General features: G+C 38.8%; 1 protein-coding gene across 1 annotated transcript in view; it reads left to right on the top strand.

Annotated features, from left to right (window-relative positions):
- The window catches only part of bckdhb (branched chain keto acid dehydrogenase E1 subunit beta), a 45,230-nt gene that overhangs the window by 1,997 nt on the left and 18,326 nt on the right, over nucleotides 1–24,907 (top strand). The window contains exons 3-8 of the mRNA XM_058646981.1: nucleotides 1,161–1,229; nucleotides 3,579–3,712; nucleotides 5,560–5,715; nucleotides 8,847–8,955; nucleotides 11,919–12,016; nucleotides 13,857–13,967. Coding sequence (XP_058502964.1) covers nucleotides 1,161–1,229; nucleotides 3,579–3,712; nucleotides 5,560–5,715; nucleotides 8,847–8,955; nucleotides 11,919–12,016; nucleotides 13,857–13,967 — 677 coding nt within the window. The remainder of the gene's footprint in view (nucleotides 1–1,160; nucleotides 1,230–3,578; nucleotides 3,713–5,559; nucleotides 5,716–8,846; nucleotides 8,956–11,918; nucleotides 12,017–13,856; nucleotides 13,968–24,907) is intronic.

Consider the following 24,907-nt stretch of genomic DNA (forward strand, 5'->3'; position numbering starts at 1 on the left):
GTTGTGTTGCAAAAAACTGCAAAGTCAAACTTTTAATTTGTTTACAAGATTTGATGTATTCATGTTCATGCTTTTAGTCAGCCCTGAATATGTCAGCTTGTCCCTCACAGCATCACCATTTCAAACGATGGTCTCTTTCCTGAGATCCCTTTTGTCTCAGGTATCCCAACAGTATGAGGTCATGCTATCAGCTAGGGCTGAACAATTCATCGAAATTTTATCGCAATCGCAACATGATTGCCTACTGCAATTTTCAAATCGCAAGAGGCGCAATATTTTTTTAAAGCCAAAATGTGTCAAAATATAATTTTTGATTAATTGTCTTGATCTGTACAAATCCTATTATGCAGACTGAAGAGAACATCTTTGTTTCTCACACATCTGCACACATTTTTCGAATTAAGATGATAGTGATGTAAAAATGACCATTCTCTCTAAAATCGCGAATCATATCGCAATTACTATCAAAATAATCGCAATTAGATATTTATTCAAAATCGTTCAGCCCTACTATCAGCTGACTTGTCACAGTTTTCACAGTTGGAGTTTAACACCACATGCTCAAAGGAATCCCTGAGTGCCACCATGTGTGATCAGTCTGTTTTTTTAGTTGCTTGTTTTAGCTTGTTTCTAAGACCTTAATTAAAACGTTTCATAAATATGCTAAAACCTAGTGCCACAGTGCAACCTCAAGCCAGTGATGGGGTTTTTTTGGCAATTTTTGGGAAACACTGTTAACAATAATGGATGTGAACATTTCTTAATTTCAGTATTTGACTGTCCAAAAAATGTTGGTTCCTTAATGTGTTTTTATTCCGTGTGCATCCCTTGTTCTGACCATGCAAGTACATCAGTTTTTGATCACCTGTCATGTTTATCAGTTGAACAACACTGAGGTTGTCTTTCAAAGAAAGGATTGTATTGTTTTTTTACTATTGTTCAAGTTCTGCATGACAACTCCATTGAAATAAGATACTGTCAGTCACTTCATCAGGTTACATTGCCAAGTTGAGCCCCAGTCATTGATGTGCAGTCATTTTTTCCATCTCGCTTTGTGTTTTCCTTATTGAATCCTTGGCATATGTTTTTTTTTTTCCTTTCCTTGTGTGTTAAGGAACATGCACTGTTGATCAATGACTGTATTGTCTGCTTATCTACAGTCATCTTTGGAGAAGACGTTGCCTTTGGTGGAGTATTCCGATGCACAGTGGGTCTGAGAGACAAATATGGTAAGTCATCTATTCCCCTTAAAACACTCACCACCTCTCGAGCTGCTGAGCTACTCCTGAGTGTGCTGAACAGTCAGCCGCCTGTTCTCCAGTCTGCTTCACATGGTTGTCCACTAGGTGGCAGCAGAGGACTTTCAGCAATATCACCTTCTTTCTCTTGCAAGGCCATATTTTTGTTCACTGTTCACCTAAAGGACCATAAGGATCTGTTTGCATTTACTTGTCCCCTGTAGCAGTTCTGCCTTACAAAGCTGATATAGTAAGATGAACTAGTGTGAACAAAAGTTCATTTCTGGAATCAATTTTTTTCCAAATATGGTTGAGTAGTAAAACTTAACGTTAAAATTGTTACAGGTTGATTGTTTTTTTTTTTTTTTTAAAGATATTTTCATTGTGTCATGGGTCTTTTTGCACTACTTTATTTAGAATTAACACATTTTTTAAATCCCTATGTTGATTGAAGACATATAAGGTGTAAGTCTTTATTGAAGCACAGGTTTTAGTAATGAAATTAAAAGTAGTCCTGTTTTATTATTCAAGAAAGCTGTGACACAGAGGCAGCACCCACAGCAGCAAGGTCCTGAAACTGAAGCAGTAAAAATGGAAAATCTGATTTTCAAGTTTTATTTGTCCTTGAGAAATGTCAAAATGTCAGCTGTCTTCCCTGCAATACCGTTTAAAAACAAGCTGGCAAGGTCTCCTCTATAAATGAGGCTGTGGCACGTCCAACATTGGTGCCAAGTAGAAAAAGAGTCAGTGGCTATAATTACTGTTCAATTTCTTTTATATATATAAAAAAAAGTATGTATTTACAACCTTTTGGTCTTGGTCACATGTTATTTTTCAGTAAATCTTGGAACTGTCGAGCTACAAACAACACTGTCCAGCTAAAACGGGATGAAAAAACGATTACAGAAACTGTGCAATGTCAGTACCATATTTTTTTTTAGGTTATCATGTGATCATTTTGGTAAGTAGCATAAACTAATTGGATATAGATCATATATAAAACATTCTGCGTGCTCCATAGTGAGGCGTTTCAATCCAGCTTTGCCTTTTGTTTTCACTGACGTCAGAGGGGTTGACCTTTAGAGAGGGATCATTATTTTCCATTTCATCCTTGCAGACTCGCCGCTGTTTTTATCCCCGTCACTACTGAAAGGCATGGCATGCACGTTTGCCACCTGAAACTCACATACAAAATGGAGGATAATGCAGGGTGGACAACATATTATTGGTTTTGTTAAACTGGTTGCATTGGTACACCTCACTGATTCAGATCTGCCGTCGCTAGTTACTGGCTACTTCTGAGTACTGTTTCCCTTAACAAAAAAAAAAAGCCCTCATTGTTGACGAGATCCATCTAGCTCTCTTTATTGTGTGTAGCCCTCTTCACTGAGAACAGAGCTTGTGTCAGATGGCACCAGCTATAGAAGTTTCCCCAAAACATGTTTTCAATTTAACATTGTATCTCAGCCTCATGTGAAAAACTAAGACACGAACATCAGCTGAACAATGATAATGTGTTGCATTCAATTGTAATATGGTTTTCTCGAGTTGATTTACCGTTGGTTGCTTTGACGACATGCAGAAATGTGTATCTCCACACACACGTGCACACACAGACGCGTGTTTTTTACTGTCACTTTCTCATGAAACTGCATGTTTGAGGTTGGGTCAGTCCGAGGAGCAAGACACTGAAATTTTGATCACTTAATTGTTCATTCCTCCAAGGGTTTATGGTGCTGCGGTTGCTAATTGAACTTTGTGAGTGCATAGCAGGGCACTCAAGGGCAGTTTCGCTGCTGGAAAGCAGCAAAACAAAAAGGCAAAGCTCAAAAAGACAAAATTAGCAAATACTTAAAGATGAAAGCAAAAAATAACACACTCAACTCCAAATTTAAACACCCTCTCTTGTGGCTCTTTGCTGTATTACAGGGTAGAGACTGGAAAAGTTTTTTTGTGTGTGTGTTTCTACCTCATGGGGGTTGCGTGTACATCGTAGGCTTTGTTGTCTACAGCTGAGAAGGAGTCATCAGCTTGTCACTTCATTTATTTTTGGACTGCATGGCATTTTAAGTGAGAGTATTTTTGCAGTCTCATCCCTCAAATGTATGGCATGGACCTTGCTCTGTTATCAAAAAACCCTGCTCTTCCTTAGACACCCTCTACAATTAGTGGTCAGTGGTTTCAAATAAATAATTAGATTCAGAGGGCCACACCTTTAAACGTCTGTGTGAACTTTTCTGTCTGTAAAAGAATAAAAATGAGAAGCCACTGGTTTCCTTGCACTAATACCGCTGCAGCTTCTTAATCTTTTTTGCCTCCCTTCTTCTACTTTCTCCTCAGGCAAGGACAGAGTCTTTAACACTCCCCTTTGTGAGCAGGGGATTGTGGGTTTTGGTATTGGTGTAGCCGTTGCTGGAGCCACAGCCATTGCCGAGATCCAGTTTGCTGATTACATCTATCCTGCTTTTGACCAGGTAAGGCACACTGCCCCTGCTGAGAAGACCTTTTTCCACACCAGATGCCTTGGCTTGTCATAGCAGAAAAAGCACAGATGCAGCTGATAATACTAAAAAATTACTGCATTCCACTTAGGTGAGTTCAGACACTCATCCCCCCCCCACACACACACACACAAAAAAAGAAAAGATTTCCACTGGCCCTTCTAAAGAAAAAATCTAAAATACTACAATGTACATTTACGGTGCTTAAATATCTTAATAATTTATCATTTTAACTTGTCCTAAGGTTAAGTTGAATATGTGACTGTAATGTTACCTTTGTAAAGCAGCATTTACCTACACAGTGATCCTTCTGTTAATAAAAAAGCAAAACAATCAATAAGGTATAAATCAGTGATCTGTGCAACCTGGTCAGAATTCATTAGAGCACACTGATTTCAAGCAGTTCCACATAAAGACAACCCACTGTAAAATGGTTTGCATACACACAACTATATGTAGTGGTGTTCATTAAGTAAGCCTTGTACTCTTCATTTTGCTTTATATTTTATTTGGCAGCATGAGGGATGATATAAGTCTTGAGCTGCCTTCATTATGGTCTTAAACCTTACTTGTTGAAACCTGTTGAAACCTATCTGCTGTTGAGTTCTCTCTCTGATATATGCACTAAAGAGGTGCTGTTTAAAGGAGCACCTAATAACTTCACTTCATGCCTTAAAGTGTTATGCTGAATCAACAAAAAGACCCCAATTAAGCTCCTGGATGTTATCATCTTAGTCAGCAGAGACAATTCAGTTAATGATTAAAGATATAATTCTGCTATACCATGTTTGTGGTTTGTCGGGGTATAAATTACATTTTGAATTGTAATGTAATGTAATGTAATGAGGACTCCCAAGGTCTAAACACATGCCATCATAATCTAAATTGCTGTTCCTGACAGCATTCAATTGTTCTGCCTTAAATTCTATCTGGATTGGTTTTCTTGTACTTTGTGGTATACAGGTGTTTCATAAACACTGTGCACTAGTCGGTCTGCTTCGGATGTTTCAGTTGAACAAAGGAAAGACCTCTTTGTTTCTCTCGCCCTTTATCTCCTTCGGCAGATGATTGCATGGCATTAACAGGCTGAGCAGGGCAGTGTGATATGCATCAGTGCTGTTAAATCATGCATACTTGTTGACATTAGTGTCATTCTGTGTATTATTGTATCCTCCACAAATAAATAGGAGCATAAGATGAATGTGTGCTGCTACGTCAAGGTAACGTCAACCCAAATATGTAATGATGGAGCTGTTTTTTAATAAGCTCCATCATTACATATTTGGGTTGGCTTTTCATAGTAGATTTAACCTAGTACCAGCCCATGAGTGGGCTCCCGCTCTTGCCTTCTGTGCACTCGCTTAATACGATGCAGTCCAAACTGACCTTAGAGAGACATAAAAGCTGAATTAATAGCCCACCTGTGTTTCAGAGCGTAAAGCCCAGCGTCAGAGACAACAGAGGTAGGAAAAAGAAACCAGACTGTAGAGATGACTGTGCTTGTTAAATATAAAGTCTGAATTTAACACTTAACGAGGAACAACATTAAACCTAAAATCCTTTTGTCCACCAGTGCGGTCTCCTTCATAAAAAAAGCAGAAGAAGATTCTCATTTTCTCCAGTGTGTTTTTGCTAAATAATTCTACTTGAAGTGGTTGAACTAGTCAAACTTGTTAAACCCAATTTTGTTATATAACAATGTGTTGTTTTCTTTTTTGTATCCTGAAACACTGTTGTTGCTGCAACAGCCAGGTCTGTCGAGGTTTATCCTCTTGCATTTTAGTTGTATTAACATACATCACATTGGTCTTTTTTTCCAGCTAGTCAACGAAGCAGCAAAGTACCGCTACCGTTCTGGCAACTTGTTTGACTGCGGCAACCTCACCATTCGGGCTCCTTGGGGGTGTGTTGGCCACGGATCACTTTACCACTCTCAAAGTCCAGAGGCCTTCTTCGCCCACTGCCCTGGCCTCAAGGTCAGTCATGCAATTACATACTGGATTCTGACCTTTTTCATTCTTCAAAGGTTTTGACTCTAAACCGTGTTGTAATGTTGCGACTTGCTCCAACACATTTACAAAAGTGTCCAGGCCGAACATTACGGTTCATGAAATGGGCTGACAAAATCTGTGTTGTCAGGTATCTTTGCTTCTTCATTTCTTAAGTGTGTCAGGGAACTACGGTCGTCTTCACAAGCCAGTTGTTCTTCACTGGTGGAGTAAGCTTTCATTTCCAATGCCTGAACACGTGCTCCATGTGGTTTGTCCATTTGGGCTGCTAAGACAGCAGTCTCTGTAAAAGTAAGGCCCTTGCCTAAAGTACATTAAAAAGGCTTATTCTGATTTTATACTTAAAATAATTATACACCTATAAAAACATACTTATGGGTTGTATATGTAACCTCTGCCAGTAAGCACTTCTACATTTTACACACTGGACCTGAAAGTAAATGGAAAGGAATTACAAAATGTGAGAAAGAAATAAAAAATACAAGTTATCTGGTAGGAGTCTCCAGGCACTCAAATCATCTCAGATATAACAGAGGAAATCCAGACTGTGTGAAAATAAATCTCAGCAGTCTGCATCACTGGAGAAGTTCAAATGACGGTGGAGGAAATGAGCGTCAAACTATTTAATCAGAATGGATTAGTATTGTTCCCAAGACACTGTTTCTTTCTTTGTTGGATAACAATATTTCGCTCTTCTCTACACCACAGAACTTCTTGTGTACATACACAAGTTAGAAAGAAATTTACAGTGATACATTTTTCTTTACATCTTGTTAGTGTTAACCATGCCTTCCAAGCTCCTCTTCCTTCCATGTAGACATTTGCCTAGTTCTGATGTTCTCCCACACTTGAACTCCATGAACACCATACTGTCTATTTTTGTGAGTTATTGTGGGGTTTTTTTTTCAAGAGAAAATGATTTGCATCCACATTTTGTGTCCAAGTTTTTAAAGTGGAAACTTTTCCTTTTCTGAAACATCTCCTTTTAGTTATGTTTTTCTTTTTCTTTTTTCAAATGGCACATGACAAAACACCCTCACAGCGTACATCTGGGGAGAAGCGGGAAAGAAACCAATATGATCACATGATTGCTTTATGATTGTCTGATAGAATCAACATAAAGCTCCACTATCGATAACAGCTGGGCTGTGTCATCAGCTAAATCGAGCTATAAAATGAATACAGGGCTTTCCATGTGGCTGTGGAATGGTATCCATTATACAGCTGAACTTAAAATCATACTCTTTGGCAGGCACTCTGGAGCAATCACAAAGACAATAATGTTCATGTTGGGCAAGTTTATTTTTTCCAGGTGAAAAACACAATTTCTTAATGTGTAGATCTTAAAATGAGTGTGTACAGTGTGAAAGCTTTAACAAAACATGTAGAATTTAGTTTTTTTCATATATATTATTTTTTTCATAAACCAATAGATAATCAATCAGGCCTCTGAATATCTTATAAACAAAGAGCTTGAGGTGTAAATTGTCCAAAATAATCCAGCCACATGAACAATTTGCAAAACAACTCATTAAATTAATCCTAAATCCTATTTGTTTTTTTGAGGCTTATTTACAAAGCAGAACTCAGTCAAGAGAGATTCTTGTTTTGACGTTGACTAAGGTGAAAAGGCTGCGGGCACGCTGAGCTCTTGATTTGATAATTGCTCTGCAAGGTGGCAGAATTGTTGACACTTGAGTGTAAAGCCTCAATTACACTCTCTTGCATATCTGTATACGTACAGACTGCTGCGGACACCAAAAGGAAGTTGTTTTCAATTATACAGCTTTCTAGTCTGCTTGGAGTCCCCTTGGTGTGTTTGGTTTGCTTGAAGCAGCATTATGCATCCACAAATTGGTATGCACAGAACCACACATGCAGCCTCTAATGACAAAATATACGTCATTCAGACCCTCGCACACCCTCACTGAAAGCTTAAAACTAACCTATGGCAGCAGCTATTTAGATCGTAATTTTGCCTTCTGTGGTGCAGAACCAAATATACTCAACAGTGCAACGGTTTTCCGCTGCTCAAATACAGTGATAATTAAAGTAACATGGCTTCACACACTGCATTCCTCCACCAGTTTTATTTATTGGCTTAACTGAACAGAGTGCACTCCGCAGTAACAATGAAACCACTGTAAATGTTCTAATACCTGCATAGCTTGTGGATTATAATACAAACAAGTCTTAAAAGTTTGAGTATTTAATGTTTTTCCTACAATCATAAATATAATGTCATGTCTCTACTTACCACTGACTTCTCTATTCACATCACTATTATAAAATGTCATGTTAGATGATTACACATTGTTAAACACGGAGGTGCCACAGGCCATTCACTGGATGCAATCTTCAAATTACATGCAGGTGCCGCCCAACACAATATAAAACTCAAAAGCCAACAAATGGTGCAACTTAGAGTAGTTGAGGGAGTAGAATCTTCATGTCCGCTGGCTAGCAGGATCAGTAACCTGTTGACAGTCAATCCCATGTTTTCGTTTCCCTCTGGATGTGGAAGCGCAGCTGTTTTCTGCTCCAACGCAACAAAGTAAGAGCACTTTTAACACACCGTGAGAAACTGGTTCAGGTGATTAGTGATTTTTTTTTTTCCCCCTATTTGATGATAGAAATTTCTTAAACTATCAGAATGTGATTGAGGAAAATAATGTGTGAAAACACACTGATGTCTGTATGGTTCACAGCCATATTTCATTCCTTGTGAGTAATCGCAGCTGAGAGCAATAAACATGTTGTCTCATAGCAAAGGTCAGCCTGATAAATGTTGATCTCGGTACATCCACTATTAGCACTGTTGGCTCCACCAGAGGGCCAGTGTTGTCATGATACCCCAGTTTGAAAGTAAATGCTATTCAGGAGATTCATATCTAGTTGTTCACATTCACATTGCTGGCAGGAAAAGGAGATGAGAAATACTGTTGCAGCATTGTGAAAAGGTTTTTTGTTACCTTTGTGGTTTTCGCTGTCTCTGATGTATACATCTTCAGTTTTGAATAATAAGAAACATTTATCATGTTTTTTTTTTTTGCAGGATGTTCATTTTGGCTGAATGAAGTGTGTCTTGTGTTCCTCAGGTTGTAATACCTCGTGGACCAGTGCAGGCCAAGGGGCTGCTTCTCGCCTGCATTGCTGACCAGAATCCATGCATATTCTTTGAGCCCAAGATCCTGTACAGAGCAGCAGGTAAGAAGGATCACAAGGGAATAGAAGTCCAAAGTTGGCACGTGGCTTCCTCATATTTCATTATTTTACCCATGCTATTTTAAGGTTTTAGAAGAAAGCTTTTCACTTATATTTGCAAATATCAAACCAAAACATAGGCCTAATTTAACAGAAGAAATTTTTGCGAGACACTCGGCTGGTTGGAGCCTGTTCCGTGTAACGGTCACTTGCCTCACATTCATTTGTGTTGTCCTAAAACAAATTCCCTGCCTGCATTCGTGCCATCTTGAACTATACTTCAAATTGTGGTAAAGCTGTAAAAGGTGTTTTTTATATCAGCACATGGTGTAATGTATATTCTCTTATCATGGAGCGGTTATGCCATCTAATATCGAAACCTCCTCCAGCTTTGTGGTTTGCTGGCCTGCTGTTCTCTTGCCTGCTTTCTTTATTCAAAGCAAATGTTCTGCCTTTTAAAAGTGTGAGGCAAGACAAACGAGCAGTATGTCAGGCCTGACTGCAAACAGCATGAGCATGATCACCAGGATCACAAGTGTGAAGCAGACCATCTAAATGGGCTGTGAAGTGTTGACAGTGCCAAACTGAATCCTCTCCCCCTTCCCTCACTATACAGACAGAGCAACAGTGTTCACTGTACGTGGGTTAAATGTAAGGCCAGCATGGCTCTGCACTGGCAGCTGTGCAAAAGAGGCTTCCAGCATTGATATACCTCATTAAGGCACTGTTGAAGATGATGTTGGAGCATTTTAGAAATAAAAGACAACTAAAGTATGGTTTCCCATGTTGATAAGAGCCAGATGAGATTGTGAAATGTAACAGCTGACCGTTATGTGATTGTTTTCAATAATGGGAATTAGAGATTACTTGCCAGAACTGTGTTACATGTTCCAGTTCAATCTAATATCTAAATCACTGTAATAATTTGTGATCTTAATGATTAACTGTTGTCCAGTTCATTTCCTTAAGAATTTAACAGTTTAAGAATTTATTTATTAATTAACTGATGTCTGTTTCTTTTCGTCTCGAGTGTCATTGCTCTGGACCTCACACATGTATAGTTATGACTTATACCAGCAGAGGGGTGCACATCTACCCAAAGTACTTCTGCAATTAGCAGGAGAGGTCAGAGAGCATGAAAGTGAAGCTAGATGAAGCAGCTCAGGGCACGTTTGCCAGGCCGTAGTACCTTGACTTGGGCAGAAGAGAGAGTAGCTACAGTCATTATGCTACTGATTGTGGAGCACTACTTTTCAAATTCATGTAACAGCACTGAAATGGAGGTAAAAAAAAAATCTTAACAGTATAGACGCGGACCGGTGTTTTAAGTTCTTCACTATGTCAGTTAACATTTGTATTTGTTTATTAGCCCTTTTGGGAGCCATGAGATAGTACTGTGTGTAAGAGAAGTCTTAATCCCTGTGTTATTTCATGCAACTTTTCCAGATGGAATAATTTAAGATATATGAAAACCATTTTTAAGATGGTGTGTCAAGATACAAGTCAGTCGACCAACTGTGTGTTTATTTTCACGATGCAATGAACACATTACTCGTGTATGTTTCCACCTTCATTTACTCGGGGTGTCTTCTTTGTTTCTGGTTGTCTTGTTATTAGTCTGGTGTGTTTTGACAGATGTATGAAAAATGACTCGCTCAGCTCACACATGGGGTTTGTCATGGCAGTGTTTCACGAGTTATTATGATTTCCTTAAGTCGCAGAGTGAGCTGACACTGCGGGTCCACAAGCTTCTCATGATCTCTGCTTGGATTATGAAGTAATATATTTAATTGAAGCACCTCTTTTCATGTGCAATAGAGGATTACAAACCACACATTTGTCTCATCAAGGTCAAACTGTTTTATATGGACAGAGGCTCCACATATTAAAAAAACATAACCTAGTTTTTATAATTCATTTTTAATATTTGACCAAATGTACTGCTCATCGTGCCCATTTTCTTTTGGGTCTGGAAACTTAAACTGGGAGTTGCATATGATTCACCCAAACCCTTTGTTTTTTTTAACGTGGTAAGTCATCAGGACAAGGGGCACTTTTATTTTCCCCCATGGCTTCTCGAAATCTCAAATGGATCATGGAAGTCGAGGCTTCCAGAAATCTCCACAGAGTATAATTACTCTGCCTAATTATGATTTTGACTTAATGCTTTGCCATGTAGGAATGCTTCTTCTGTTCAATTACCTCAAAATCTCTTAAACATCCTGTGCTCTGCCTGTTTTTGCAGCCGCAGGAATTATGGTTATAGTCAATAAATGCAGCAACAAAATGCTACATTGTGTTGATTATATGTTCTTTCTGTGCGGAATGGTTGTTGCTAATAATATACATGTTCAACAGTGATAACAGTTAGAATTTATTATAAGGTTTTTCTTTGTAATGATTTCCATGTCTGTGCTTGAGTTTTCCAGGACATTATTAACTATTATTCAAACCACATAGTTACATGCACTTTGTTTTGGACTGCAAAGAGTTCAAAAGGAGGCCAGCTGTGACTTCCCCCCCATCAGTTTTTGGACTGATGTGCCTATTTGTGGCCCATCTTACGATCCCACTAATATTTTGCTGTCGGGATTATTTGGGGTTATGAGCTTGTTGCTGGCAGAATTTTATCATTGGATCATGCACTAAATTGTGCTGATAAAAGTGCACTTAGCGTCTGGTGAGAGTTGAGGTTTTGGAAGACGCTTTTGAAAATGGGCCAGTAAAAATGTTCTACAGTTGGACTTGGTCTTCTTTCACTGCCTGTCATTTTAACACTTTGTCATGTAGGTTAGCATTTAGAGGTGTGCTCAGAGTTTTTCGTGAACATAGTAAAAAACAATGAATGAATATTTTCAGAATAGACCTATGAGGATGTGTTTTGTATGCAAACTCCCATGCACATTTTCACTCACACATTTTTTATGCATGTATCTCTGTTTTTAAATATATGTATGATTCTTCAGTGGAACAAGTTCCTGTGGAGTCCTATACCATCCCACTGTCACAAGCTGAGGTCCTACAGGAAGGGAGTGACATCACCCTGGTTGCCTGGGGGACACAGGTAGGCGATCACATGCATCACTAATCAAGTCTTTTTGGCGACCTGGGTGGTTTTAAATTGTCATCTACCTTTTGTGTCATTTTCCATGACCTTGGGGGGGAAGAACTCCTGCCTCATGTCCAGTAAAAGGCGTCTAAAGCCACAGAGGCAAACAGTGGATTAACTTTAAGTCGATCCAAAGCCCTTTCTGTCCCAGCAGGGTCTCTCAGTCGGCAGTCTTTAGCTGTATCAGCCCAGACATCTCCACAACATCAAGGCTGTTCTTGGCTCTCCACACGTTAACACTACATGTTTGCTGCACATGTTCCATTATTGCCTTTCTTTTCATCCAAGAGATTTTTTTTTTTCTGCAGCTCCATGTGAAGGTGTCTGTAACTCTCCAGGAGTCATCCCCAACTTTGATTGTACGCAGACACTCTAACAGGCTTATCCTGCCTGAAATGTACCTGGTGTGTGGGAGGGATGTCGGAGGGCATGAGGTGGAAAATGTCTTAATCAAGTTGGTATTATTGTTGAAGAAGAAAGAGGATCCAGTAAAGTAGTGGAAAGCAAAGCCCTTCTTTTTTTTTTTCTTTCTCTCATTCTTTTGAGAGAAGAGTGCCACTCTTCTTTCCCACCTCATTACTCCTTGTGTGCAAAGCTGGTGCAGTTGACAGTTTTCTATGACACTGAATATCACATACGACTTGCTCAGAAAGAGGAGTGAAGGGAGCCAAGACCAGACCTTGCAGTGAAAATGTCTGATCATCCAAAACAGAGGATTTCTTTCCCCTATCTTTCTCTATCCACTGCATTTGCAACAGTGGTGGTTGTGTGTTTGTATATTATCTATGCATCCTCTCACCAAGCACTTTATAAGGGATACCACTGTAACATTGGATAGGTTCCTTCTTTTGCCATAGAAACCCTCTCAATTCTTTGTGACATTGATTCGTCAAAATGTGTGAAACATTCCTTTCAGATTCTGCTCCATGTTTAATTTGATCACATCATTTATCTTTTTGATTGTGTCTGCTGCGTATTCATGCTCCCATTCTACCACACCCTGAAGGTATTTACTGGATTCACATCTGGTGATTGTGGAAGACAAGTGAAGTGCACTGAAACAAATCTTAAAGCTGTAGTGTGGAACTTATATTTATGAAATGTCTGTTAGATTCAAACCACTATCAAATTTGTGTACCTCAATATAGCAGTGTTTTGTTTGTGTGACTGTGGTAATGCGGAGACATCACAACTGATGGAGGGAAGGTAGAAGTATAACAGCTAAGATAGTAAGGCAAGATGGCATCAGACTTTAGGTGAAGTAATTATTTTGGGTTCTCTGGAGCATGAATGATGTAGTGAGATACCGAAACAAATGTTCGAATATGGATTTAGACTCATGCTCTTCCGAAAGCTCTGCAGGCTCACCTGAGGCGTGGTGTAAGTGACTCTTGTTTTTGGAAGTTACTGGCATTCCAACTATGATTTATTGGTGTAACATTTGCCAAGAAAACATTCTACATTCTCCACGTCAGAAGCAGCAGCAGCAGCCTGGACTTTCGACATTCAACAGATTTGGATCCAGTCTTACTTGTACTAACGTTCATGCCTCACTCAAATGTACCACAGAGATATTTGTTTCTTGTTTGATGTGAAAATCAGCCAAAGCCCCTGGTATCTGTGAGGTTTTGTGAAGTGTAACATTAACCAAATGGAAGTGTTCACAATGGTGTGCTTGGTGAGTGTTCAATTTAAGTCATACATAGTTGTGCTGTGTACCACTGTACATGTTTCATTTTTTGTGAGAATGTTAAATGTACAACATGATTATGACCTTTTTCCCTTTTCCACTTAGGTCCATGTGATAAGAGAGGTGGCCAACATGGCCCAAGAGAAATTGGGCTTGTCATGCGAGGTCATTGATTTACAGACCATCCTGCCATGGGATACTGAAACCATTTGCAAGGTAACACAGTCACACACTCAAAAAGGTCATGAAGCAGATAAACCTAGTTTTCCTGCTTGGGTGAAAATGAATGTTCAGTGCAAAAGAAAAGGCCTCCAGACCCTTGCATATTTCTTAGTTGACCATCTTGTCCATATCAGAAATTAGACAAATTAAAGCTTGGATAAATAAATTAAACGGGCATAAATACTGCACAGAGAGCTGTTGTTCAGTAGAAGAATCTTCCTCATGTCGATCAGTGTTGTAATGCAATACGAGATGATATTCCTCTGGTCAGTGTGGTTGTCTTTGATGCGTGATAAACAGAATTCCTTCCACAACTAGTCAGACTTTACTACTTGTGTATGATGTCCCAGTATTACCCAGACAAGGCACACTAAAATAAAAATATTTTATTTGGGAGCGCTTTTGAGAAGAGCGATGCTTTCCAGTGGGTACTCCATCTCTGTTTTGAAATGACCGAGAGAGCAAATACAGTTTGGGGAAAGGTGGCAAAGAAAGATTCCTTCCTGGCCATAAAAGGTGAGCATCAATAGACTAAACCAAACCAAAGAGCAAGTTTAGTTTTCATTTTGACTTCAAGGAGCTTTTCACAGCGGGACGTAAACCATGCCTATGCATCCTCTCCAATTGCAGAAGAATTATTTTTAAATTAACATTGAATATGTCCCATGTTGCTCGTCCAATCAGACACATTTTAATTAGCATATATTTACCAATTTTCATCCTCCTCTGGTTGACATAGGACTTTGTCAGTGAACATCATGCTGCGCCTGCCGCCAGGCAAATCTTATAACCACCAGTTAAAGTACAGGATGAAATTGTGGTAGGAAAGTAGTCATTTAAGAGGGAGTCTGTTGGAAGAGACCGTAGTATTGTTCTGGCTCTGAACACATGCAGCTTAAATTGAGCCATAGTCAGTTATAGATTGTTCAAAGGGGGGGGGGGGACCGCTAGAGTATTTTTTTAAGCCAGTGCTCAATTAAAATAACTACCATGAAAATGAATTGTGTGTTTATGTGCTGTGTTTAGTGGGCCAAATGCCAGGCTTGCCACCTCCATGCTTGTCAACAACATCTCTCCTTGTCATTTCCTCTGACCAAATGCCCCCTTAAATGTCTTTGAAACCAATAAACCAATTTCCTCACAATCCATACACACAGTCAGACAGACACACACACACACCATAATTGGCAGAAGAGCCACTATTGCATTACACTGATACACTGGTATCCTTCAAGTTTTTTTATTCAGTCTTCGTTGAGGACATTTTTTCTGTTGTGTTCTCCTGGCTGAGCACAGAAAGAGCCTCTTGATAGAGCTATTATTGAATGTCACTGAGGGCTCATTATTCAGTCCACGCTAAATGAAGATTATCACCCAGACCAATGCATAGAAATACACATTAAAGGCTTATCTTTTAATTAATCTGAACCACATAAATATCCAGATGTGAGTCTGTATGATGACAAATGGAAAGGTGTTTGAATGAGTAATGCTGTGATGCACAAAGTATGAGTAAGACGTCCTGTCTTCCCAGTCTCCCAGTTTGAAAAAAATTGGACAGTTGGCCAGAATTACTCAATAGGAAGTCTGAATTTAAAGGTCAGAAAGTATATACCAAGCTAAGCTTCTTTTTTATTCTTTCACAAATAAGACTTGATTCAAAACTGGAGATTTTCTGCTCCTTTACACATGCTTGTTTGCATGTTTCAAAAATGAAAATAATTGGTATAATAACCAAAACACACCTGGATGTTCAAATCCAGATTTTTTAACAACAGTTCAGAGAGTAGAAAGAAATGCATAGAACAAGAGACACAGTCCGTTTATGTCCTCAGTAACCCTGTACAGTGGTGGCCTAACTGTTGGGTACTGCACAGCTGCTCTGGGCTGGCATGACTTCTATATGGTTCTGTGGCTGCAGCTCTTCTGGTGCCCAGACAGGAAGGTTTTGTCACACTGGAACCCACCCATGCAGAGGCAGTTTGAATTATACAGTATATTAATCACCACTACTGGGATGTAATAAAGAAAATTGTCTTTATTTAACCTGTAATTTTTGAATGAATTGTTTATGCGGAAACCCACTGCATTTGATCTAATATTAGCCTGCAATGATAATATGATAAAAGTAAAACATATAAATATACTGTTAAGTTACATCCACACTGAAATGCAAAGTGTTCAAGCATACATTTCAACCCCCCTAAAACTTGAATTTTTTTTTAGAAAAGCTGTGGCTAGACACTTTCATCTTTGGAAACAAGGAGGTTTACAGTCTGGATGGTCAGAAACTAAAACTGCAGGTTCCCGTTTACGCTGGCGTTCTCATATCATATTGGCCATTCATTTACACTGGTCAATGTGATATTCAGTGTCATAGAAAAATCCAATATCATGAGTAGTGAACTTGGAGTAGAACGTGTTCTGTTCTTTAAGGGGTCAATAAATATGACGTCTCTCTGTTGTTTGGTCAGAGTATGTGAAGATGAACATGCTCCAGAAGAGCTTTTTCGTTCGCTGCCAGGGGTCTGCTTCACTTCCTTTTCTTTAATGGCTTTTATTGTCTCATAGAGGGGAGTTAACCCACCATTTTTCATCTATTTTACAAGCGTCCACATTTGTTTGACTTTATTTTGGCCAGTCAGCAGTATGGAAAAAATCTAATTTTATTAGTCTTTCTTTCATGGTGACTCAGCCTTACTCTCAGGTTTTCCAGACTCCAGATGCAGTTAGTGAACAAACTGATTGTCTTGCTCAGCACTGGCCTGCAGTCAATGGTTCGTCAACCAATATTGGAGACAACACTTCCTCCCAATGCACCACAGACAGGTCTTGTTGGGCAGGGGCATTTATTCATGGATCCCTCAAGTACCTCCAAATGGAATCTTTCTTCCTCCTGTCGCCTGAACCTGAAACTTATCCACCTGTTTACCTCAGGTGTCTGATATGGCCAGAATATACTCTGACCCATCACTAATTAAGTCTACATATATATATATATATATAAGTCTATTTCTAAATCACTTAGGCTCATGGACAAAATGGATTTGCTTCCCCTTTGCCTCCACATTGTACAGCAATAACAGTCATCATTAAACGATGTCGGTGCATGTACAGCAGGGTTGAAAGTGTCATTGTTTTTCTCCTTTCTTTTTCTGAATGATGACTGATTAAGTTGACGTTCATCAATCACACATTCTTTTACTGAAAGGCAAATCCACAAGATGCAGTGAGCTTAGAAACTTCTCGGTTTAAAAGGTCCTTTGTAGTCTCTTCTGTTAATTGGTGACCACAAAGATCTGATTTTTCTTTTTTTACCACTTTGTTTTGCTTCATCTCTGTTATTTTAATCATCCTGCACTTTCTTATTCCAGACCCAGGTATTAAATTAGTCAAGGCATGTCCTCTTAGCAAGTCGGTGTTAGCCCATGAGTCCCATATGCTCATATAAAAGATGTTAAGAGATAGACCATCCAAATTCTGTCCTTTGGGTGTCAAACACTCTAATAGCAGCAATTTTTCACAGCTGAGAAAAATATCAGTAAATCCATAAAAACTTCTCAAACCCTTCCTCCGACATAATTCATTCCTCTGCTGTCCACTTGTATGCTTATTGTGTGGCCTTTTTTTACTTGGCTTTTCTCTTTTTGGCAGCATGTATGTTACAATTCTTTATTTTGTTTTTTGAGAAAGAGAGTGGTATGAAAAACGTTTGTTTTTCACACATATAATATGGTCTCAAGTCTGAATTAATGTGTTTGTATATATTGGTGACCCCAATACATGTCTTTGGGAGCAGAGTGACCGGGCAAATTGAGTCTGTGTGAGGATAATAGTGGTTGAGTGACTTCCACCACTGTACTTTTGGGATTTGAGAGTTGGGAGTTCCTGTAGTCCACATGCCAATGTGTCCTTGGGCAAGCCTCAGAACCCCAAATTGCTCCAGGGGACTGTGCTGGCAGATGTGTGTAAGCACTACACACATTGTATGAATGGGTGTGTAAATGGGGGTGATTGGATGAAAAGCAAAACTGTAGTGCAAATCGCTTCGAGTGGTCATCAAAACTATAACAGGTAATCTAAATATAGACCATTTATTTTTGTGAAGAAGACATCTTTAAGTTTGCTGTTTTGAAATGCAGAATAATTATGTGATTCAGTCTGCATTTATTAAAGATTACTTATGACCAGAATTGGGTTTAACTTGAATTGCCAGGGTGTTGAGAGTGAGTTGCAGTTATTGTTGAAACATGTTGGGATTATGACATTTTTTTCTCATTTGACAAGTTGTATAGAGCTACGGATGTCACGTGACTCGGTTTCTATGAACCGCCATGTTGGCAGCCTCGCATGTGACAAAAACCAATGGGACCAGTGCTGGATTTTACCTGTCGGGAGAAAAAAACAATTTATTGCTAAACTTGACACAAATATCTGATCCTTATGATGCCCCGGCATGCTTTTTACGATTTTCGAAACCGGTGGATAGGACTTTATTCCGGACCGGCAGTTTTCTGACATCACTTCCCCTCAACTTACTCCAGAGATTCACTGGAAGTTTACAAGAGCCTTGAGGGAAATAAATGGACGTAATCTGGCTTTGTGACAATCATTCAACTCGGGAGTTGATATGATAGCATTATGTCAATGGACGGGTAAATGGCACGTTAGCATAACGTTAGCATTAGCAGTGGACAGTGTAATGTTAATAATTGCTGCATTAACATTGAGTTCATTATTTGCTGAGAGAAATCCAGTGCTTGTGTTTGTTCCCATCGCTCCGTCTTCTTCTGTTTGCTGTGTGTGTGTGTGTTTCATAGCAGTGATTCACCTCCACCATCTCTAAAATTCTCCCATGAGCCTGTCTCTGAATGTTTCAGCATCCCATCTTCACTTTTGTGATGAAAACACCTGGCAAAAAGACAAGTTTTCTGACATATTGCCTTATTTATGTGTTGCCTAGTTACTCTAGTGTATACATCTATAAGAATGAACAGCGTTGTTTCCTGTCAGTGGCCATGTCGGAGGCATTACCCTGTGTGACGTCATCTACTGGCGCTTTATAATGCTAAAGTGCTTGTCATTATTTAATTTTTTAAAAGAGGCCATTTGGATTCACCAAAAACATCTTCAGTAAATGTATATTTGGGAGCAGTGCCAATGGCTAAGCTTTACTGTCAGGACTTGAGATGGCCTGTAGGTCCCTGGGGTGCCTGGTAACCGTTATCCCCAGTTCATTGCCCTCTCTTAAATGCGTGTAAAGGCTCCCCCTCAATAGATGTGTCTTTTGGCCTGTGTTCCATCTGAAGTCTATGGGGCTGCAGCAGTGTCTGGATATCAGCCTTGTGATGCAACCAATTTGGCTGAACCTGTTCAACTCTCAAAAACACATGCAGGATTAGTCACTTTAGGACACACAAGTGCACAAGTATCACAAGTTTCACGGCATATAAATCAAATTTGGCAGTCGCAAAACAAAATTTCATGGATAGCTTTTAGAGAAATGTGTGGGTGTATGTGTGTTTGAATGGGGTGGGGGGGATTCATGTTGTTTACGGAGGAATGTGCTGCAGCATCTGTTCTTGGAAGCGATGCAGGTTATAGTGTCTGTGTATTCTGAGTGCTCTGAACTCTGTTGACTCACTGTACAGATAAGGCCTCCTTATCAAGACTCCGCTCACTCTCCCCTCACTCTTCTTAATGGTTTCAAGCTGTAATGTGTGTCCCGAGTCAAAGGCGGCAGGTAAATATGAAGTAGTCAGACAGAACACACAGTACGCTCCAATATGTTTGTCAGTCCCTGGTGGAAAAGGACTTGAAAGCAAATAGACTCAGGAAGTCACCAGTGTTTTCTGCTCCGTGTTGTTAAAGTTGAGCATATGTTTTTTTTTTTTTATCCAAAAACAATGTTTTTTTTTTGTTGCTGTTGCTTTTATTACCACCTACCATTTTTATATGTGAATAATCTGTCATTTGACGTTGCCAAAATAGATTTGAGCAGCACAGTGCACCATGGACTGATGGAAAGTGAAAGAGATAATACTTGGCAAAATATTTATTGGTCTGTATTTTTGCAAAAGAGATCCTGGCCTCCTCAAATGGAAACTGTATTTTAATAATCACCACAACGGACTGTGAAGCAGTTCAAACTGCAACTTTAATATTTATTACTGACGATGTTTGGCTAAACAAACCATATCATTGTTCTGATTATTACAACATTTGCTCCAATATCAAAATGTTTCAGTTTCAGAAATATTGTGCCCAAGTGAGTTTTCAGTTTCATGATCAGTTTTTCTTATGGCAAGAGTCTGCCAAGGGAATTTTCATCTCCCCAATTTCGTCACAGGCTTGTTCTGCCACATCTGGCAGCATCAGTTTAAATAACTCCATAATAAACATTGCCTTTAAGTTAATGATGATGAGATGATGATGACAATGATGTCAGCTGGTTAACCTCTCCTTCAGGTGGTCAGTGGAAAATATCCAATATAATATACTTATTTTCATGATATAATTGAGAAGCCAAAGAAAAGGGACAAATTTATATTTTACAATGGCTAGACACTTTTCCTATTCCACCACCAAAGAAATCTGCAGCCTCATTATCCCTGTGCCTCATCTACAACTGTAGAGTCCGTCCAACAAAGCCAGGTTTTTGAGCAGATCATTTGGAAATTTGTTGAAGCAAGTCTGTTGGCAAATGCTGGTTTAGAGCACACTTACTTGATCATCATGTGCCTGTACCATGTCAGCAAAGCACAGCAGTTTTTGTTTAAGTTGTCACTACTCCGATGATGCTTAAACCCACCCTTAAAATTGTTCACTGTTTGTTGTTCATCTTGCTTTGCCACCAGATCTACAGAGTCTATCTTGGGAACGCCTCAGAATATAATTTGAAGCAGCAGACACCATCACTTTTAAATCGTAGTGTATTCCCCTGACCTTGTCTCCGCACCTCCTGTGTGTTTCTATGGAAGGTAACTGAGGAACTTAATGCAGAAATGATTACCTGTCCTTCAGTTACCAAGAAAAGCCTTGATCATGTCATTATAATGATGTACGGCAGCAATGACTGACCACCTTTTCAACAAGGACTTGTTTCTACTGCATTTTAGACTTGGATCATTATTAGTGTATATAAGAGCAAGGCCACAGGAAATATTGCCCAAATAGTACCAGTAGTATTTGACACATAAGAGGGGGACACTAGCTTTTTCTGATCTGAAACACAACTTTCTTAAATCACCCCTCATTCCCTCTGAAATTATAGATTATTTAATTTACTGTCATTATTGCAATTTTTTTTGTTATTTTGTATTCACGTCTAGATCTATTGAGTGTCTTGCAGCCCTTGGTTTTATGACATGTGTCCAGATTTGACAATCATCTCCGCCTTTATCTAAATATGTGGGCTGGAGTGGGGCCAGGATGTTTTTTTCTTTTCAGCCTACAGGTCTCAGCCAGTATGTCGTCCCTTGCACATACTGGCACAGCACTTCTAATGTATTTGGCCTGCTGTCACACATACTGGAAACAATCAAAGTAAAAGAACATGGCAGAGAAAGAAAGTGGACAGAGGTTTGGGCCCCACTCCTCTCATTCTTATTATTGAAGCCCACGTCTGTAATTACAGTGTTAACACGGAACTCTGTAGACCGAACCAGTAGGACGCTATGAAGGAAGGAAAGAAAGAAAACATGTGGGGCCGGAGAGAGCCAAATAAAGACTGGAATCAGGGGGTAAGAGGGGGTTATACATGCTTTTGGCCAATACATGTGTCAACTCTCTGTCATACTTCAGCAGTCTTTTTGGTAGTTGTATCAGCGGAAAATTACTCATGGTCCTTTGTCAGTGATCGATCCAGCTCCTCTTTCTCTCTCATCCAGTGTTGCTGGTGAAGTTGGCTGAATGCAGCATTGTAAACGAATAAATCCTTCAGTTTACAGCATGGTTGATTTATGTAGATAAGAAGTGTGTATCACAATATTTGTGGTCTACCAGTAAGACATATAAATTTCCCCTGTGTCCGCTCCAATCCCCACACTCGTGCCTCCCCACTACTAACTTTTTTTCCATTCTTGCTCCTGGCAGTGGCTCCTGCTAACATTCCACAACTAGGCACTGGAGATTTCTCAAATTCCTCCGGGTGGAGTATGGTCCAGTATGGACTTTAAATCTGTTTGTAAAATCAACATAAAATACACTTAATGAAGTTTGGCTTTGGTTATTCTGTTCTGCTACTTCTACCTGACTGAAATTCTACTTGAGCGGGACTAACCAGTCACCATCACAGATCAGTGTAAAGTATCACTCACCCCAGGTTGTCTTGGCACAGCAAACATTAGATTAATTTCTACAGTAACTGTCACAAAAATCAAATAAGGCATAGAAATCACCTTTTCTGTGTTTGTTTTGTCTCATGCAGTGATCATTAGATCTTTGGTATAAGATAATAACAGCACTAAAATAAACCATTGGACTGGTTGTACTTGGACATTGGACTATTAAGGGCTATGCCATCAAATTTCCACTGGAGAGGACAGAGGAGCCTTGGCCAAAGGAGTGGGTGTTTGAGATCATCAAGGTCAGATGATAGCAGCACTGAGTGGAAAAGGTAGAGCATTTGAGCTTATTAGAACCAAGAGACATTTAAAAAAGAAAGTCTGCTCAAATTCAACATGTGGGTTTCTACATGTTTTCTGTCAGTTACATTAACTAAAACTAAACCAATTTTTATTTTAATTCCAGTTCTTTTATTTTAATTCCAGCTATAAAAAATATCTATTGAATAATATGTAGTTTTCTTTCAATGTTTTGAAAGTTAATTTTAAACATGATTAGGGATTGTTAACAGATGTTGTAAATTCTTAATTGTCGTGTTTTTCAATGACTTTCCAGTAACTGCATCTGACTCTCCTTAACTTGATTATCATTGGCTGCATCTGATTTTGGGTTTTGACCACCTTTTGACAGGACGAATTAGCTGTAACTCATGTTTTTATTGCCGATGCCAAAGTGAAAGAAAAATTGAATTGAATTGTTTTTAATTTATGTATTTTGTAAGTCAGATAAAGTGTACTTGAATCAAAATGGAATAAAACGAGGGCTGATGGCCCAAAGCCACAGCTAAGAACTCTGGCATTGTTAACTTGTCACTGTAACCCTTGTTGGAACTCGGTGATATAAAGACTAAATACCATGGCTGTAATAATTTCTTCTTTTTAGTGAATGATGTATCGTTTATAATGTGTTTGTATGTACTATAGGCAAATGAAAATATATCCTAAAAGTACTTTGGTAAATGATATTGACTGTATGATTCTCTCATTGACTTATTTCAAACTAAACAAGTTATTCCCATGCTTGATAAAGACGGACGACATCGATCATAGATTATTTCTCTTCATTTACCCGGTGTTATCTGGTGCCAGACACGGTTGCCTCTGTGACAGTCTCCTGCTGCTGTCGGAACATCATAAGTACTGGGAAACATTAAATATGTTTCCTGTGGTGTTTTTGTGAAGTGCAGCAGCAGGTGGTTTATGTTAGGTTTTTTTGTCTTCATAGCTTCCTTGTGTTGTTTTGTATCTTATGGTGATTTGTAGGTGATTTAATGAAATTTGACATGTTGCTGTGCTGTTAAAACGGGCCACTGGTGTTTTAGCAGTACTTGCTTTGGACTTTGCATCCTTATCTTTGTGTCCGCCAATGAAATTTTCATTATTGTGTTCTGTTATAATAATGTGGGCTTGAAGCATTTCTTTCATCTTTGTAATTACTGTTACATTTTGACTTGTACATTTGAATATGATAAGCAAGCAATGTTCTCAGATGAGAACTTGCGCTATGTTATATAGATGTATATGAAGTGTAAAGTTCACATTAGAGCTGCAACTAACAATTATTTTCATAATTGATTAATCTGTCGATTATCTTCTCGATTAATCAATTAATCATTTGGTGTTCAGAATATCAGAAAACCTTAAAAAATGTGGATCGGTGTTCGTCAAACCTGGAAATTATGTTCTCAATTGTCTTGTTTTGATTAACTTTTACGAGAAAATATTCACATTTAAGAAGCTTAAACAATCCGAAATCTTGTTTTAACCATGAAAAAAGGCTTCAAACCGATTATTCGATTATCAAAATAGTTGTCGATTAATTTAGTAATCGATTAATAATCGATTCATCGATTAATCGTTTCAGCTCTAGTTCACATTTCGAAAAAGGATGTTTTCATCGTAACATTTTCATTCCACTATGATTTTTCCCACTGGACTGCCAATAAGTTATTTCTGTTCCCTCAAGCGAAGCAAATTGACTACAGTTTTACCCAGAATCATGTTTTCAGTAGAAAGAGAAAGCATTACAATAACCTTTCCAAACTACTCTTACTCTTGACCAATAGTTAAAAAGAAAAAGTCAAATATACAATTAACCTTAGTACAGATCAACTTTTGATTGTTTTATTGTGGGGCTATGACTTTATTTTGCCACTGTACATTTTTCTGCCCACTCCTTATAGTGTGCCTCTCAGTGGTAGTGATAAAGTTGCATGGTCTATCCAGATAAGAAGTGACTGACACTGTGTTGATTTTACATTCCACTTCAATAACAGCAGTCAATTTACTTCAATAGTACATCATTTCAGTTTAGACTGGTTACCCTTCTGAGTAGAAATCCTTTCGACAAGTAGTTGCAATGTTACATCAATAGAAACAATGTCTTTGTTATATTATACTCAATTTATACAGCCTATAAAAGCCATTGCTTTATTTTTACTGCTTGGATGTCTGCTGGTGTATATACAGCTACTTACTGGATATTCTCAAAGACCTGTCATTAGACTGAGTGTGTGCGGTAGTAACCATGTGTGTGTACACACACAGTCTGAGTAACTGTGTGGATTCAAGGTGGAGGGATAGAGAAAG

The sequence above is a fragment of the Solea solea genome, chromosome 13 (assembly GCF_958295425.1).
Source record: "Solea solea chromosome 13, fSolSol10.1, whole genome shotgun sequence".
In the NCBI taxonomy this organism is placed as follows: Eukaryota; Metazoa; Chordata; class Actinopteri; order Pleuronectiformes; family Soleidae; genus Solea; species Solea solea.